This window comes from Phlebotomus papatasi, chromosome 2, assembly GCF_024763615.1.
Source record: "Phlebotomus papatasi isolate M1 chromosome 2, Ppap_2.1, whole genome shotgun sequence".
NCBI classification, from domain to species: domain Eukaryota; kingdom Metazoa; phylum Arthropoda; class Insecta; order Diptera; family Psychodidae; genus Phlebotomus; species Phlebotomus papatasi.
This window is the reverse complement of record NC_077223.1, coordinates 71,880,189-71,899,787: the sequence shown is the minus strand read 5'-3', so window position 1 is coordinate 71,899,787 and position 19,599 is coordinate 71,880,189. Positions and strand designations below refer to the sequence as shown.

General features: G+C 32.8%; 1 protein-coding gene across 6 annotated transcripts in view; it reads right to left on the bottom strand.

Annotated features, from left to right (window-relative positions):
* Nucleotides 1-19,599, bottom strand: part of LOC129804241 (potassium voltage-gated channel subfamily H member 8) — a 130,361-nt gene that overhangs the window by 56,062 nt on the left and 54,700 nt on the right. For all 6 annotated transcript variants that reach the window (XM_055851377.1, XM_055851378.1, XM_055851379.1 and 3 more), the window contains one exon: nt 11,146-11,283. In XM_055851377.1, the coding sequence (XP_055707352.1) occupies nt 11,146-11,283 (138 nt within the window). The remainder of the gene's footprint in view (nt 1-11,145; nt 11,284-19,599) is intronic.

Sequence of the window (19,599 nt, the reverse complement as noted above, 5' to 3'; positions counted from 1 at the left end):
CAGTCTTGGCTAAACTATTTGCTCTTGAGACAGAAAACTTTTCCGAGATCTCTTTTGCAATCTCGACGATAAAATTATTCTACATAGGGGGAAAGTTTGTTACATCAATCATGGGCGTCTTAACAAGTTTCAGGTGAGTTTAAATGTAAGATGAATTTATTACTACTAAAATCAAAAATTATTTGTCATTAGTATTCTTTAGTTATGAAAGGAAGAAAAATCAGAAAAGAGGATTTAATTTGACATGGATTTTTTATAGTTATTCTGTAGTCGTATTACTGTTTTTGAATATTTAGTACAAAAAAAGTATGAGGCTGCATCACAATAATACAGGTTTTACATTGAAAAATTTAAAAACCAATCGGCTTCGAGATAAGTCATCGCAAAGGGATAATGTTATTTATCATCAATATTAGGTGAGATTTTTAACAATCTTACCTACTATTTTGCATTTCACCTGACATATTATGACAATGTGACAATTAGTACATTTTGCAATGCACTCTTAGAAAAATTTAGTTCAAACTACCTCATATACAGTTATGGAAACTATAAAATATAGTAAGCATAGATCCATCTATTTAAGTAGGGTAACTAAATGAAATAGTTGACCAATATAAGTTACAGTATCCTATTCATTTAGTTATCATAACTAAATTAGATTAGTAACGCGTACTTTAAATTATTAGTTCCAATAACTAAATAAATGTGATTGATACCCATCTTATTGGCTGTAATAACTATATCATATTGGTTGTGGTTACTATATAGCTTGAAAAGCTTCAACACATAAGTAAAAAAACCACTCTTTACTATTGAAAAAGTTGTCAGAACTTTATGAAAATATAGACCCATTAATTTGCATTAGTAATGAAAACTAAAAGGAATTAGTGATCAATATTAGTTGGGATATCGATTTCATTTAGTTACCACAAGCAAATATAACTACCCAAGAAGCAAAATAGCTGCCTTATAGAACCAAGTATTAGACAAGTCTTTTAGTGTACTTTTAAAAGACTTAAAGTGAAAATTTTCTGTTGAAATTCCTATAGCAGCTCTTGAGATCCTTAAGAGTGCGCCACTTTACTTATAGTAAACTCAGTGATGGAAGCAAGACCGTTATAAGTAAATAAAAAGATTTTTGGTTCTATAGTGCCTTACTTAGGGAATTCTACAAGACTATTTTAAGAAAAAATTGCTGTTTGGGTATATATCTTTTACTATTTTCCGTGAAAATCATAAATTTATGTTAAAAAAATAGTACATGTACTAAAATCGCACATACTGCTATTTTTTATGTAGATCTCCATTATAACGTTTTTTTTTTTTTGAAAAGGAAATGTAATTGAATGCAGGTTTTTTTCAGATAACCCTGCTAAGACTCAGTGAATTCGTGTCTTCATTTCTGTTTCTAGGGGGGTCATTAAGCGACACACTGTGACATTATCAATAATGTAAAAATATCCTTATCAAAGTGTCCAAGTTTGCTCATTTTGTTATTCTCTATCTGTAGCTAAATGTTTTTGTAATAATTTCAACAAAATTTTCATCACATTTCCCAAGAAAAATATGTCCCCCTGAGAAAACGTTCATTTTAAAACGTTGGTAGTTTGGAAGAATGCCAAAAGAGATAATCTACTTAGGAAAAAAAGAGAGGTACAACAGGTGTTGGTGAGACGACTAAAATTGAAAAGTCACTTTCTATGGGGAAAGAACTTCCTTCCAGCCCTCATCTTTATGTCTCGCGGGCTTACACACAAAAACCGTCCACCAGGACGCAAAGGAAAAGGATGTAAATTGAAAATAGGGGTATGAGGACGAGAAAAAAAATATTATTTTGATGGATAAGAAACTTTCTCAACGGCATAAAAATATTTCCCGCATTTTTCACCATCTCGATCTTTCATCAAAGACCAGTTATTTCAAAGTTTAATTTTCCACAATGATGTATGGTGAAGAAATAATTTCTCTTTTGAAATTAAATTTTATAAAAGCCAAAGTACCTTTTCAAAGTGAAGGATCAAAAAGGTTCCAGCTTTGGAAGGGAAGGAAAGCTCTATTATTTGTATCGTTGCAATTAAATTTAAATTTGACAGATAATATCTGTCACATTTAACAAAGCCCCTCGATAAGAAGAAAACAAACAACCATCTTAGGAATTTCAAGAAATGTTAATGAGGGAGAGAGTGTGAGCTTAATTATTTCAACAGTCCAAAAGCAAATTGCAAAAGTTTCATTAAAGTCGTGAGAAAGCTTTTTGGAGTTTCGAAAAGGATCTCATCGAGCTAAGAAGGTCAACATAATGTAGGTTATGCATACTATATTGAATATTTAACTTATATAATGTTGGAAGAACCGAAAAAATAACAAAGTTTGAGATTCCGTTCTGCTGAAAACTTTTTTTTGCCTATGCGTTCCTGCTCACCAACATGTAATTTCGTTTGGAATCATCATTAAATGTATACAGTATCATTTTCCGCTCAAACCATCCCCCAAATAACAAGAAAAACACACCCTCTAAGAAATGTGATGCAAAAGAAGAACAAGAATTGGGTTTCTTCAAGTTGTTTTTATTTATAGAAAAAAATCGAATTTACGATTCTACAATTACATCGTGTCCCTTTCAATCGTCATTTCTTCCCTTCATGGAATTCGCAATGGGCAGATGAAGGAGTGATCCGACTAAAGGGTCGAGGTATATGATTCTTTATCAGGGTTTATTGAAATATAAAAGGAATGGAAAATGCGTGTGGCAGTGAGATAAGAATAGGCGGATCAATGTCTTTAAATGGGCAGTTCTTCCTTCCCTTTGAAATGCTAAAATACATGTTTACGCAATGAATCTATTTTATATTAAATTATATTCTATAAAGGTCAGAATTATTTAAACAAAATATTTATAACGGATCATTTAATATTATATACATATAAGTGATCAAGAAGAAACATGTTACGTGATAGATATAAAAATCTAATAAAAGCGTTAAATGTAAGTACACTGGATTTAAAATTTATAATTTTTTAGGTAATCTACTTGTTTTGAATTTTTATTTTTTTAAGTATTGAAAATCTATCTGGATAAGACTTACTTATCAATACCGTAACCTTTTTAACTATTGTTTTTTTCTAATAATGGAATATTTCAATACACGCAAAAGAAGTCTTGCCCTCTTGAACGGGTATAAACGAATAAATTTGATGTTATTTTAATATCCAATGTGGGGAAAAGGAAAAGAATGTATCACCCCGAATAATTTAGTTTATAAAAATATTCAGAGAATTGAATTTGGATTTTGTAGTACCTTAAATCGTTTAAGATACTACAAAATAAGATAATAGGATAAGATATCGGATAAACTTTTTATGAATTGTTATCATGAATTGATAATGCGTTGTTATCATTGAATATCGGAACACCATTGTACTGAACGAACACACTATCAAAAGTCCAATATTTATCATATTATTGTTGATTTTTGTTTTTATTTTTGAATATGTTTTACAGAAACTGTCTAGGTGGATATTTTTTCTTCATAAAAATTTTCTTGGACTATTCCTAATAATGGATTTCAAGATCAAAGGCTGAATAGACTTCAGAAAGCGTATTTTTCAACCGATTTGGGAAAATTTGATGCCGTTAAAAAGGTCTTGAAATCCCTGTCAAGTGTGAATCCAATTAGTTCTGAACTAGTTATAAACCGATAATTAATTTTTATTCAAAATTTAATCACTCAGTTTATCAGTTTAAATCGATTGTGAGACCGATGTCATAATCTTTTTCTTGTGATACCTTTTATGTTTATGGTTTACTATTACAAAAAGAAAATAAAAGCCAATTTAATATTGAGTAGTTTACAAAAAACCCCAAATTGTATACCGAGGTTTAGATATTATTATGTGAAATGTCTAATAAGGCAGTAAAACTACACTACAACCGGGTCAATTTTTTAAAACATTGGTCAGAACACTACTGGTAATTGTTTTTAAAGTAAAAATTAATATATTTTATCACTCATTTCTACAGCTCTTTTTATAAATCGAGAATGATTTGAAACCATTTTCAGGGTATAGCATTTAAGTTCGTCGTTTAAGCACAATCAGCTTTTGTGGTCACAGATAATCGCATCGAGCCAATTTTATCCATTTCAACTGACAAGAATAGTTTACTCGACGCGATTTTTTAACCCCAAAATTCGATATTACAATCGAATTTTCCACGTATTCCAAGTTGAAAGCACCCCGAGTTGCACGTATTTCAAGGTCGCCTGCAAAGAATCTCAGCTACCATAAGCTTATCTGGGCTTATCAATGGTTTTCAACCTCCAGCTATATTTCCCTTTCGTATACTAACTTCTCTTATTTTTTTCGTAAAACGTTTTTTAAAACAAGTTTTATACAACAAAAAGTGGTCTATTTCCAATTGTTAGACAATACTGAGGTAAGCCTGTGAATTTATGAGTTCTTCCTGTTACTAAAATACTAAAAAAAATATTCTTTCATTAAATATTGAATATTTAAAATTTTCTAAGTTTGGTTAAATTTCTTGAAACTTGAGATTATAGTAGAGCGGGCTTCTTGAAATTAAAGTTACATCCAAAGAACATTATTGAAGTTAATTCCTCAGGTTATGAGACTAACAACTCCATCCTTGTATAAGATAAAATAATAACGCTTGTCTGGAAGTTTCGCTTCAGAGAAGCCCTATTTCATTCTTGTATGATGTAATACCGTATTACTATTATTATTATTACCCACTTAGGAAGTGAAACTATCTATAATGATGTTTATACAAAAATATTTTGTAGACACCAAAAAAAATAAAATAAAATTCGACAAGTAAAAGTATTCTAACTTTTTTGCACAACCCTTGTGCTTATTTTTGTTAGTTTGTATACTGCATAGGGGAATGTAGGCAGCCTTCGCACATTTTTTCGTGCTTCATATTCAGGATTTTTTTCTGACTAAACTGTAAAATGGGCAGTGAATTGCACTACACTAAAAAGTTCTCTTATCTTTTAGGTTTCTATGCATGCCTAGTGCCTAGTTCACTATCACAGAATTGTTGGTTTTTCCTGGACATGAAAATAAAAAAAAATATGACGATTTGTGCGATTCTTGCCCCCGGGGGCAGCGTTCACACAATGGAGGTTTGGGTTCGTCATTGCTTTTTTTCTCGAAATAAATTTTATCTACAATAAAAAATTATTTTCCGATTGTTATACTGTACCCCGCTGTACTGTACTGAACCCGCGGAAACTATCACTGCACTAAAAGAAGATCTTTAAAACACCTTTTTCACATTTCCTGGAGCACTGTTTTTTCTTCCAAATGAATATCGAAAAATCGACTATGAACATGTCGTCGGCACCGAAGAAAATTATTGCAAGTCTACTTACAGTAGTATAAAAAGATGGTATAATTGGATGCAGAAATCTTAGATCTACATCCCCACAAAATTTTATATTGATTAAGATTTTCCTGGAAAAGTTACAAGAAATAAACTGAAAATAAGCGTGCCAGATTATCGAGTTTTTAGCCCATAATTTTAGTGTAAATAACTTAAAAGTAGCGTTAACCAGAAGATATTCAATGCGTAAGTATGATACAATAGTTTCGAAAGCTAAAAGTATATTAATTGCAGTGAAATTAATAAAAATACATTTTAGCTGTCAAATTTTAAAGCTCTCTCTGTAAAGTTTACATCTTAGACTTACAATAGTCTTCTTTGGAACCGACGATGTTCACACGGTTCACATTATGATTTTCACATTATGATTTTCAAGCTGGACTTGTCTGATGGATGTGCGAACGCTAACACATTCAGTGTTTGAAACTACACACAGTGTAATACTTGCGAATTTTCCGCCACCGTGAAAATAATTTCCCTCTGATGCAAGAAATTATTACGTAAATATCATCTCAAGTATACTCTTCATCCACTGTGTAAGTGATTTTTTTTAGAAATGAGTTTAACTATGAGAAATCAAATGAAATGTGCGCCATCAAAATTACCCATTTTGGGCCAATTTTCTATTTGTGATCCTAGCACCTACACTGAGAAAAAAAAGAGGGCTCGATTAACTTTTTTTCCTCATAACTTTAACACTTTTTAGGTGTAAAAATATATCAACATTTTTTAATGTTAATTTTACACCTTTTTAAGGGTAAAATTAACATGAAAAAGGGTAACTTAAGCCCCCAATACTCCTAAAAAGGGTAATATTTACACCGTTTCGGATCAATACTGCAGGGTAAAATTAACATTTCCGGAATGTTATTTTAACTTTTTCGGATTTCTAGGAAAGAAAGGCTTGGCTCCCTATTTTTACAATGAAGGTAAGGTTCATAAATACTCAACTTATGGCTAAGAAATGCGGAACCAACACTTTGGAAATAAAGAGAAAATTCGCATCGTTCGAAAGCCCACATGTGCGAAGCCTGCCTACATTCCCCTAATTTAAAAATCACTATTTCAAGTCAATTTCTTATAATCTTATAAAAAAATAGAACAAATAATAAGGTTTTATTATTTGTGAAGATTTAATTGATTTTAACGCACAGTGATAATAAAGAAATGTCTAAAATCCATTTGCTATTGCCATCATCTGAGAGAACTTTTTTAGCGATAAAAAGTCATTCACCGCGTTTCTTCTTTGCTAATTTCCCAGTCACGTTCCTCTTTGGGGTCTCTCTTCTCAACTTCCATGAGAATGATGGAAAAAATGGGCGAGGGTAAAAAATTATTACCCAATTGTTATTATATTTTCAACTCAATGAGGCGTTAGAGTGTGAATAATAATAATTAAATTAAAGTATCAAGCAATATTGTGTTGCCTTTCTGTAGCAACATTTGGCCAGGCCTCTTCCATTGAAAACCCTTCAATCCTCCAACTGGTGAAGCGAAAAAGGGAAAATCACTTGGTGGCTTTTAATTGGACGACACAAAAGATGTTCAAACAGAAGCTTTCTTCACAATTCTTCTTATAGAAATGAAATAATTGAGTCAAAATCACGCTCCCTCGAACATAAAATGAAATATTCGACTTCTTCCTTGGAGGAAAAGGGAGTAAAAAGAAAAGAAAGAAATGCCTCTTCACAAAAATATCAACCTCACCATGACAATTGACAATATAATCATGTTCTTAAAAATGATGAAAATGCGATATATAAAACACAGACGAACACTCTCCATGGGAAAATATGTCGGAGTCAGCAACATTGTCACGACATACAATCACATATTTGCCTCCCAACCATCAAAATTTTACTCACATGCGTGAAAATATTCAAAAGAGAGTTGATTTTGAGAATGAGATGGGGGAGAAATCGACCTCAAACTTTCTATCGTAAGAAATTTTCCTCATTTCCCAACCTCTTTAAACGAGCAAACCCTCGAAGAGGCTCAAAAAAAGAAGAGAGAAAAGTGATTCACGCTTGTTGACTCAATTCACTCACTCTCATTGGTGGGACACGAATTGATTCACGTTTTTTTGTGTACTTCACAGAGCTTTCGGAGGTTGAAAGCTCACACCATACTCAGACGCTTCGTTGAAACCATTGGAAGGATGAGACGCTTCTAAATTTCCTCATACGCGTATCGTTTCCCCAGGAACTTCATCGAAAATGTGATACACATCGTGAAGCATCCAGCGAAGATTATTTCCGAGAGCAAACTTTCCGAGCAACGGAAATGGGCAAAAGTTTAAATATATGTAAGCTATAAAAGTTCTGCATATATGTGCTACAATATTTTTATGGCATTATTTGACAGCAGAAATTTCTGTACACTGGAACGCATCTGTGAAAGTGTAGGGGAAGGCTTTGATGGTTCGCACATACACTAGATTCAAACACTTTGTATTTCTCCCGTATTCTTTTTGAATCTCACCTATGGCTATATATCAGAGGCGTGCAAGAACCGTTGAAACCGAATAAACGTCAAATGAAACATGTACGTCAATGGTCAAAACGTTACTACACTCGACTCTTCGTTATCCGGCTGACTGGGGGACAAAATGAAATTTAGGTTTTTTGAATGATCAACGGTTTTTCTATGTGAATTTATTTTCTGTCTGACAAAGAACAAGAGAATTTTCTTCATGGTATGCTTATGTTTCATTTTTTATCACAATTTATGTATTAAAAACTTCGATACAATGATACTTTAATTCACTCTGGAGAAACTTCATGTTTAGTAAAAATAATTTTGAATACATCAACCGCCAGTGTTTGACAGCTGTCACCCGGATAACGAAGTGCCGGATAACGAAGAGCTGAGTGTATAAAAAACTTATTTTGACGTTAATTCGGTTTCAACGGTTTTTGCACACCTCTGCTATATATTTTAATAGCTAGTCTTAAATCCCACCTTTCCTGAAAAAATTGGGAGTCTAATACTTTTTTCCTAGTTTCAGGAAGTAGAAATTAAAAACGGGTTCAAAACTGTAATTTTTCTATGTAATACTTCATACGATTTTGCACAATTAATATCACTTTTCTGAAAAACGGCTATCACAGGGAGTAGAGGGATTATTAGGGTTTATATTTATGTAAAAACATTTTGGGCTGAAGGAAGCCATTTTTGTTGGTGGAAGAAAATTCACAAACTTGATTTATATTGGTCGATCGCACATTGAAAACATGGTTTCTTCGCACATTTTCCAGGAAGCTTCATTTTAGATGCGATCTCTCATATTCACGTCTATTGTGATTTACCGAATAGGTCCACTACCAAAAAGTAAAACTTAAATATCTTAAAGTCGATAAAAAAGAAGTAATTTGACTTAAATAGGTCGCAGTTGAGTAATTTTAAAAGCAATTTTGCATTTTTTTTATATAAAAATATTATTCAAGCTAGCACAAACTGAATGTGCAATAAAGGAATCACATCGACAATAAGCTCTCACAGCTTACAACTGGTTTTTTGAGCATCTTTGACATAACCTCACTTTTGTGTTGTTTTTCATGTCAAAGAAAAAAAATTGTCCGGAAGAGACTGTTTTGTGAAAATTTTGGCCAGTTCACCCCCCGGACCTCAATCTCTGAGCTAAATCCTAATTTCTGTAGCTTTGGGGGTAGAAGAATCTGCACTGGTGCGCAATCAAAGACAGTTTTATTGACATCCGGCTCCATAGAGGGATGATGGAACTTGTGCGGTCTTCTCGCTTGCAGTGTTTTAGTCACTTTTTAGCTTTAAAAACCTATTGATTAGTGTAAATTTGGTGATATTTGGACTTTTCAAGAAAGCATTCATCAGATGTACCGTTTCCAGGAATAAAATTCTCATGGAATCAAGCAAAAAAGTGGTTTTAGTGTCATGAAAACATCTCTTAGAAAAGTTCCAAAAAAGTGATATTAAAACGTTTTATTCCTTGTACAAACAATTCGAGGTCCCTTTAAACAATGATGTGCACGATGTGCACCTTTTAGTGTCTGGTGCAGAATTTACAGTGAAAATGGAATGTTCAACGATGACGTGAATCGTGTGCGAAGATGGAAATTTAATTGATACGTCACACAAAACGTCACTAAATTTTCATTTTCCTCTAGAAGAAAATCTGAGGATTTCCTAGGATTTTGTGAGGTGGGATTATGAACCTTGTAAGTAAAAGATTTTTTGGCATATAGCTGAAGAATCGGTACGCTTTGTATGGTAGTCAGAAAAAATCGCTGAACTTGAACATCATTTTTGTGTTCGAAACATCAAAGTCTTCCCCTATGATTCTTCTCAAATTTAATTGAATTTAATTACACAATTATAAAATTTTAAACAATTGTATGTTTTATTGATTTAAAGTATATTTGAGGTATACTTATATTATCTAAGTTACGAGGTCGAGCAGTTCGCCAAACATGGGACTATTTGTCATCTTTTTTTTTTGTAGGAATGGGGCAGTTTGTATTTTCAGGAAACTGGCAGCAAATGTTTTCTGTCTTGTAGATATGTTCCTTCAATCCTAATTAGATTTCTTGTGTAATATCTGCATAAAAACGTTTTCTACCACGAAATTTTTGAAGAGTTACAGGCGGTTAATTTTTTTTAATTTTTAATTTTATTGCTTAATTTAAAAAAGAAACTTAGCAAACCACCAGGAAAAATTTAGGTCCTTTATGTAACCAGAAATTGTTCTTGAATTAAAGGTGTTAAACGATTTGGTTATTTTAATGTACATATTGCTCAGAATGATAATTCCACGAGACTTTGAATATTTAATATTATGACCAGCGCACAATACCTTTTGTTTGTAAACATGTTTTCAAAATTTCCCATGAGAATGAGCGAGATGACTAGATCTAGATCTCACTCACTCTTATTGAAATGTCAAAAATATGTTTACTAAACAAAAGTTATTGTGCGTTGGGCATTATGACCAGCGCACAATAACTTTTGTTTGTAAACATGTTTTCAAAATTTTCCATGAGAATGAGCGAGATGACTAGATCTATGTTTCATTCACTCTCATTGAAATGTCAAAAACATGTTTAGTAAATAAAAGTTATTGTGCGTTAGGCATTAGTCACACAAAAAACATATATGTTTTTGTTATACGATAATAAACTCTTATGGCCGATCTGACGAGTCACTTAGTATTAACTTACTCAATATAAATCACAAAACTTTCCATCAATCTTGCAGAAAAATAGAAAACCTTAAGCAAAAATGCAACAAACACTCAAATTATGCTTATACAAATTTTCATACAATTTTTTTCATCAGCTGATATTGAAAATTTCCGGGAAATTTCCAATACACCGCCAGGCACAAGCACAGACATTTCTTTGGTGTTGAAATCTAAAGGGGGAAAGTTCTTTGGGGTGAAAAACAGCCTCCACACTTCCATCGAGTCAAATAAAAATGTGTGGGTATATAATGTGTAAAAATGTGTAACACTTGGAAATACATAGAAAGCGTTGAATATGTCTAAAAAAAAATCTCGCTTTATGTAATAAATAATATTGGTGTATTAAATGTGTACAGCACAAAAGTGGAAATGATAAAAGAGAGGAGCTTTCAGGGAATGGGTAAGGGGGAACCCCATAGCATCGCCACAAAAGAAGTTAAAAGCTCTTCTCTTTCACATTTTTATTAGACGATTAAGTAGGAGGATGATGTAAATTTTATTGCGTAAAATTTTATTTACTCACCGCTATCACATTCATCAGACAAGGACATTTCTGCCATTTTGGTGTTTGTGATATCCTTGTGAGATGCCAAGAATAGAACCACTTCACGTTTCTCATTCTTAATTGGAACAATATCGAGAAGACACCAAAAAGGAGTTCCTGCAGAGAAGAAAGAAAACATATCAAAACAACTTTAGAATATTACCTCATTCATTCGTCCTTCCCACTTGAACCACAGAAAAAAGGAGGACAACAAAAAAAAAGTAGCACAAAAGAATTTATATGAAAAGGAAACAAAGGTTACGGAGCTTCGTAGACTGTTCGAATATGAGAGTTCAAACAGGATGAAATAGATAAGCTCCTCTGTAATCGTTATTATATTTTTTTTCGCCTTTTCAATGTCTTATTATTGTTTTTTTTTACAAATTATATTGTTTTTCTGCTTAGCCCACGACTTAAAAAATAGAATTTTCAAGTTTTATAGTAGGGCTTATCTAAAATGTAAAGTGTGTATCTCAAGTCGTTTACTCTCTAGGTCTAGGTTAACTATATTGAAAGGGAGTCCTTTGATTTCCAAAAATTCATATAGGGGAAATCGGGAAGGTTTGGAACAGGGCTAGCGTGAGACAAGGTAATTTTTTCATTGGTTATCAAAATAAATGGAATTAAATCACTATACACAATTGTAGGTGGCATTAAGATGAATTTTAATTAAAAGGACATTGTTTAGATTTATATTCTGCAAACCATTCTTTAAAAAAAAATTGTCTATAAATCACCTCAAAACGAGCTTGAAGTTGAAAATTGTTCAAGAAGAGGGTTTCAAAAAATCATTAACCTTTTAATTAATGAATTGAACAAAATCGGCAAAAATAACGCCTTTGACCTTGAATAATTCAAGATGGCGAATTAACCGGTGAAAAGTGTCTAAGGACGAAATGTTTAGCTCGACTAACTACAAAACATATCCGAAAATCATTGAAATCGCTAGGGCCAATTTTTTGCAATATTAGAAAAACCTCATTTTTGACTATTTTAGGGGGATAGGAGACGCATGAAGGGAAAGGGGGAAAAATACAGAGATTACTTTCGAGGCAACGTCATTTGAGGAGGGATCATCGAAGACTAGAAGTTGATATCTCTTACCGTTTAAATTTCATATGGGTCAAAAGACTAAAATTTGATCAAATAAGTATGTTTTTGATATCTAAATTTCAGTAGTAAAATCAAGAATTTGCTTTATCACCAGTTTGCAGAGTATTTTTGGAAAATATTTTCATAGATTTTGCAGAGATTGTGCTACATTATTTTATATTTAAACGTTTTAAGTACCACTACACACGGGGATGTTTTGGCTACTTGAGAGTTGATGAATTATATGCAGAATTTCGGTGAAATCGTAGATGGCGCACATGTCGTTTTACTGTCAAAACAAGAGTAATAAAAGCATTCTTAAGTAAATTTAATAATTTAACGTGGTTTACTTGTTTCCAAACATGTGAAAAAATGAAAAAAAGTGTTTTATTAGAGATGTCTGTAAAACAAAGTAGTATGAAAACTCAAAAGCATCAGGAAGTCCGCAAAGTTTTATGAATGGTGTATTGTTTTGGATAAACGTCTCTGGTAATAAGGCTGAAGGTATTTAGAGTGTAAGCTACAGATGAGATTGTTCCCAAGGAATTACCTGATCCAGACCTGAAGCTTCTTATCGGCAAAAATACCGAATTATCCCAGAAAAAAAAACCATCTCCACGACATCCCCGACATTAAGGACAGAACGACAGATTAAACATTTTTCTTTCTCCGAGAAAACCTATTTATTTTCTGAGATCAATCGAATCCTTTTATTTATTTAATTTAATACCTTTTAATATACTATTAACCATATAAAATTTTAAAATTCTTTCCTGACTCTTTGAAATAATGCCTCAAAGTCAAAAGACGAAAAAGTGTCCCAAACCTCCCCGGCCTCCCTTACGCAAAATTTTGTGGAAATATGTTTTTTTTACGGAAAGAATTTAATATGGTTATCTATCTAATAAAAAATCTAAGGTTTTATCAGTTTTACGCATTCTGTTTCTTGAAAGCCTCGTAAATGGTTTATTACACATTTATAACAAAGAATATGTAAAGAAAATTAAACATATTTTAGATGAGAATGCCTTACAACCCTAACCAATTAAAGAACGCGGTGACACTAAAGTTTTATGAGATTAAATATTAAATTAGCATGTTAATAATACTTTATATACTAAGCAACAAGAAAGAAATCATTGAATTTATTTTCGATTAGAAAAAATAAAAAAAAAACAGCTTTAGGGTAAAGTGGTATAAGTTGGACAGTAGTACAAGTTGGACAATGGTACAATTTGGACAGGGCTTTTTGTCTTGATAAATTTAGTACTTCGTTTTTATTTGTATATTTTTAATGCTTTAGTTTTATAATTTGGTTCATTGTGCTTAAAAACAAATTTTGTACTGTATTTATCAAGAAAAAAGCCATGTCCAACTTGTACCGGCGAATTATCCAACTTGTAACACTAATTCCAAATTATATCACTTTACCCTAGTGAAGATCGGTTGACCTTTAGCATGCATGCAACTAAAGATCTAAAGATTGATACACTGCTTTCTGAATTCGAAGAGTGATGTGACAATTCTTTTTCTTTTGATACGTCGTACAATTTTCTATCTCCTTTGAATTATTATTAGGTGAGATTCTTAACAATCTCACCTACTATAATCCTAACAAAATTTCATGTCGTCCGATCGACCTCAAACTTGGCCAAAATGTGTTTCAGCACTTCCTGATCACGAATATATATGTGGCTAATTTACGTTCCCGGCCGGCCGGCCGGCCGGCCGCTCTTTGGAGCTTAATAGCTCCTAAACTAAAAAAGATATCGACTTGCGGTTTTCGGCAAAGGTTATATATCGGGTGAAAATTGCAACTTGGTGCATAGACCCCCCACCCCCCACCCCTCCTTCCGCCATTTTGAAGACCCCCCTTTTTTTGTTTTCTCAATAGCTCCGCCCCTATGGCATTCAGCGGACTCAAATTTTAGTATGTTATAGCTGGGCCTTAGAGCTTTCCATCAATACCAAACTTAAGGTCCCCCGACCCCCCTGACCCGAGCTATAAGGGTCCAAAAAAAATTTCTTAAAATGGCCATTACTCCGGTTCTAATTGTCAGAATTTAAAAAGTGAGGGCTTTTTGGAAAGCTCTCGTGAAATGCCACTTCCACTTCTAACATCGCAAGTTCATAAAACCACCGCTAGGGGCGCTTTTTTTAAAAAGAAAATTTTTAAATCTTAAAAGTTAAATAACTCAAAAATTCCATTGTGCATCGGGCTGAAAATTTAGTATGTTGTAGCCGTTGATTATACCTATCAAACAAAAAAAACCTTAAGTCGATCCATAACCCCTGACCCGAGCTATAAGGGGTCAAAGTTCGAACATTGACCGGCCTCTATCTCCGGTTCTAATTAACATAGCGACCTAAATTTTACCTTTTTGGTTTCGTCTCGATGAGCACTTTCAGATGGAAGTTCAAAAAGTCACCACAGGTGGCGCTGTGATAGCGTCAAAATTCATCGAAATTCAAAGTCATTTTTTTAAAAAACGGCATTGTGCAAGTTAATGAAATTTTAGTATGTTGTAGTCCAGTCTAGGACGTTTCCAAAATTGTGCGTATGCGCGCTGTGGTTTCAATAGAACCGGAGATATGAGGGGTCAAAGTTCACGAAATTCAAAAAATCATATCTCCGGTTCTATGTGACCGATTTTGATGAATGAGGGCTTAAACGAAAGATCTCACCAAATGCTACAACTTTCTAGAATGTTTGAACTTCGTGGGACCAACACCAGGGGCGCCACAGTCGAAAAACCAATTTCAATATCACATAACCTCAATTATCTCGACTGTTGCTGAACCGATTTTGATGATTACTTCAACATAATTGTAGAGCACATTTGTCTCTACATTTCGTCCATACATCATTTTCCACTCAGACTACGCTATCACTCCGATTTTGCCGTTTAAGTGTGAAAAAATTGATTTTTCCCATAATAACGCTTTGAAATCACTCAGATGCCAATTTGACTGCCTCTACTCCACCAAGACACTTAAAATAGGGTTTTAAATGGAAAGTCCCGCAAAATACAACAATTCTTTGATATAGTTGAAGTTCAACAAATGACTACTTGGGGCACTCTGGATGAAAAAACGAGTTAAGAAACAAAAAACCTCGCTTATCTTGGCTTCTGAGTAATCGATGAGTTCAAGTTCTACGGCAAAATTATAGAGAACATTCTGGTCTACATTTCACCCATATAACACTTTTCTGTCAGTTCATCCAAATCCTTGATATTTTGGTTTAAATACAAAATTTGTATAATTTCACGAATTTGATTCAAGATAACTGAATGGCGTCTCCCAACTTCAGCTCCAAATCGAATTTGCATGCACTCCGAGTTAGCTCACGTTAAGAATCTCACCTACATAAGCCGGTTAGGATTATCTGTCCCTTTCAAACAATAATAAGTGGAATATTTTTTCTGTAGGCGATAAATTGAAAGAAAAGTACGAGATGGTTTCATTTTTTTCATCATCTTCCTCCCATGTACCAATAAAAATCGCCAAATAAAAAATTTCATACACTAAAAATAGACCAAACATCTATAAACAAGAGACTCTCTTCGGTGTATTTCTAGTAATGCCTGGGATAAAGTGAAACTCCTAATAGAATTATTCTACATTTATAATCATATGCAAATGATTTTCATTTACTTTCCCATCGATTTGACCTCAGAAAAAGTTGTTTAAAATCATTAACGCAGCATGTTGCCAAAAACGTGAATAATTCAATTTTTGACCAAGACACCCCCAAAATTATTTGAATAAATTCTTCAACATTTATTTATTCGACATTAATCTCAATTAGCATATCAAATTGAATATTTTCATCTTTCACATTAGAGAAAATTTGAGGATGCAGCCTTGAGGCTGGGAATAACGATAACGAGAAAACGACCACAGTGTGTAAATTGAAATAAATCACGCTGCCACTTTCTCTCGTAATTCAATTCTAGAGCTTTTTTTACCAAAATACTGCGACTTGTGCAAAAATTCATTTTTTGCAGAAGTAAGCAAATTTATAAATTTATTGCTCAAAAACTGCTCCAACAAGTAAATTAAAAATTAACCCAATATATATATAGTTGACAACTAATATGATAATATTAATTAATTTTCACAACTTTTTGCGGTTTTAATGAGCTTTTAATTTTCCGGAAAATAATAAAGAGCTTAAAGTTTCGAATGAAATTTTAATACATAATTTGAAGCTATTAAATTTAATAAGTTTTTTTTTCATTTCAGATAGGAAACAAAGGGTCCCATCTTTGCGGAATGCTGGAACGCACAAGGTAGAGCTCTCCGTGAATTAGTTTCTCGCATGATCTTTTGGTGCTTACTTATCTACTAGAGATTAAATTGATTCATAAATCATAAAAGCATTTTAATATCAAAAATTGGTAAATAAATGATAATTTTAGAAAGTTCTGGCATGAGTTACAAGCACGGATATTTAACCGATTCATAAAATTTATTTGAAGACCAGTTAAAGTTTGACTTTCGAAAATTCAAGATTGCGATTTTTTGCGTCATAGGTATGTTTGGACAAAACGTTTGCCTGGGACTACTTGCAAAACATATCCAAAAATAAAAGAAATCGTAGGATCTGTTTTCGAGAAAAACGAAAAAAAAACATGGTTTTGAAGGGGATGGAAGGGGATGAAGGGACAATAAAAATCATAATAATGTTCATTTTGTCGACTTATGGGGGGATCCTCTGAAGATCCGAAGTTCGTATCTCTTACCGTTTCGTCTCTAAACGGGTAACGAATTTACTGACAAAAAAAAAGAATATTTAAAAAAAAGATTGGTCATTTACGGGTACTTAACCGATTGATTAGCAATTGCGACCAATGCAATCGGGTTGGATATTTCAAAACCTTTCCAAAAATCCAAATTTAACCAAACCGGCTGAAAAATAGACCCTCAAAGTAGTAAAAACTTTTTCCTTCAAAAATTCAAGATAGCAATTTTTTTAGGTCATAGGTATGTTCGGACGCAATACTCGTATCCAAAAATAAATGAAATTGTAGGATCACTGAGAGAAATCCGAAAAAGTTAAAATTACATTCCGGAAATGTTTATTTTACCCTGCAGTATTGATCCGAAATCGGTGTAAATATTATGCTTTTTAGGTGTATTAGGGATTAAAGTTACCCCTTTTCATGTTAATTTTACTCTTAAAAAAGTGTAAAATTGACATTAAAAACTGTTGATATATTTTTACACCAAGAAAGTATTAAAAGTTATTAAGAAAAAAATTTAATCGCATCCCCGTTTTTTCTCAGTGTATTCGTTTTCAAGAAAATTAAAAAAAAAAACATGGTTTTGGTGGCGAAGGAAGGGGATGCGGCGGGGGGGGGAAGAAAAAAACCATCTAGAGATATCGTTTTTTATTGGGGGTCACCGAAGACCGGAAGTTGATATCTCTTACCGTTTAAGCTCTAGAACGGTGGCAAGTTGAAAAAAAGTCGATTATATAACTGCTCTCTCTCTTTGAGTTCGAACAGTAAAACGAAGGAAATTATAACAATTTAATGAAAGTTTGGATTCTTTTTGAATAATTGAGGATTGCTTTGGTGTTCCTGACACTGCACCGGTGTTCCACAAATAAAAATATTTTTGTTTTAACTGTTATTTTGTTATTTTGCCCTTTAAATAATCAAAAAAAGATTATTTTCATTTTTGGGACACCGGTGTTCCATTCGTTCTTAGAGAGTAAAAGGGTTAAGGCCATCTAGATAATAAAACTTTTTAAAGCCTCTGGTCTCTTTTATCTTGGATTTTGAATTCTTGACTTCGAGTTAGATTTAAATTTTCCTGCAAATGGCGAAGAGAAGATTTAACTTTATTTTTCTCTAAATGTTATAAATACAAGATTTTCTTATGAAATAGGGTCTAAGGAACACCTCTTCGACAGGGAACCCCTATTGACACTTTTGTCGAAATGTTGATATTTATTTATAGCATTTAATAGAATCTAAGTAATATAACATTTTTTCATTTAAATTGCGTTTTTCGATAAGGATAATTGTTCGAATTTCGTATTCCAAATGGTGCAGAGTAGGGTGTCAAGAAGTCTTGACACGAGTTCTTAAAGTGTCAATAGGTGTTCCTTTCACCCTAGTAGATGACATTGTTAAGAATATCACCTAATAGTTAAGCATGCCCTATCAGGGCTTTAGGGCTCAAATAGATACAGATTTATCTTCGAGAAAATTAGCCTGAAATATGTGGCAAGATTTATTCTAAACTATTATACATTGAGGACTTAGGATCTAGAGGTCCTTTGCATAAATTTCCCTTATCTCATCCAAATTTTACATGCCAAATATTCTCGATGATCAGCCTAAGTTCATTTGGGCCTTGACTATATATTTTTCAAAGTTCGGGGAGTTACTTTTGATCCAAAAAAGTCAATTTTCTAACTATCCAGAGAACAAAATGACTTTCCAAAGTCAATAGATTTGATTTTGTTATGCCCAACGCACATAACTTTTGTTTGTAAACATGTTTTCAAAATTCCCTATAAGAGAGAAGGAGATGACTAGATCTTTGTTTCATTTACTCTCATTGAAATGTCAAAAACATATTTACAAAACAAAAGTTATTGTGTGTTGGGCATTATTGGGTAACTCGTGACCTACTGGTCTTAAATGAGTTAAACAAAAATGTCCACATTCAATTAAATAATAATTTTCACAAAATATTTAATTTTATTTTATTGATTGAGCATTTTGCGGGTAGAATGCTTTCAAGCTCTAGTTAAATCGGGAATTAAATATTTTATGAGATTAAATATAATACTTAATTACTTGTGAATATGCTTTACATCCATATATGTAATACAATTATAACAGTAGTAAATTCAACAGATGGGTTAATCAGCGAAATTTCTGCAGATACAATGTGAAAACCCATGCAAAAATACAGTGTTATGATAAATTACACCTATTAATCAAAAACAGTGGTAAAGTATTAAATGACATTGGCGCTCCTCTTTGCCAAATTGTCAATTCTTGCCATTCTTTGGCTTTATCACACGTCCAATTGCTAAATGAGTGGGTGTTTATATTAATGGGTAAGGAACAATGATCATCCCTCCGAATAATGTTCATTTCTTCACTCACGAGTGTATCATAATTAATTGGAATAATTTACCCATAGGGAAAGCTATTCATTTCAGCAATAACCATATTTTGAGACACACAATTCTTGTGCGGTGAATTTTCGGTGGGGTGAAAACTTAAACCAAAGAGGATTCTCCAGAAAGTTGTGGTACAATGCAATAAGACTCCTCACTTCATCATCCTCCAAAATACTAAGAAATGAGACACT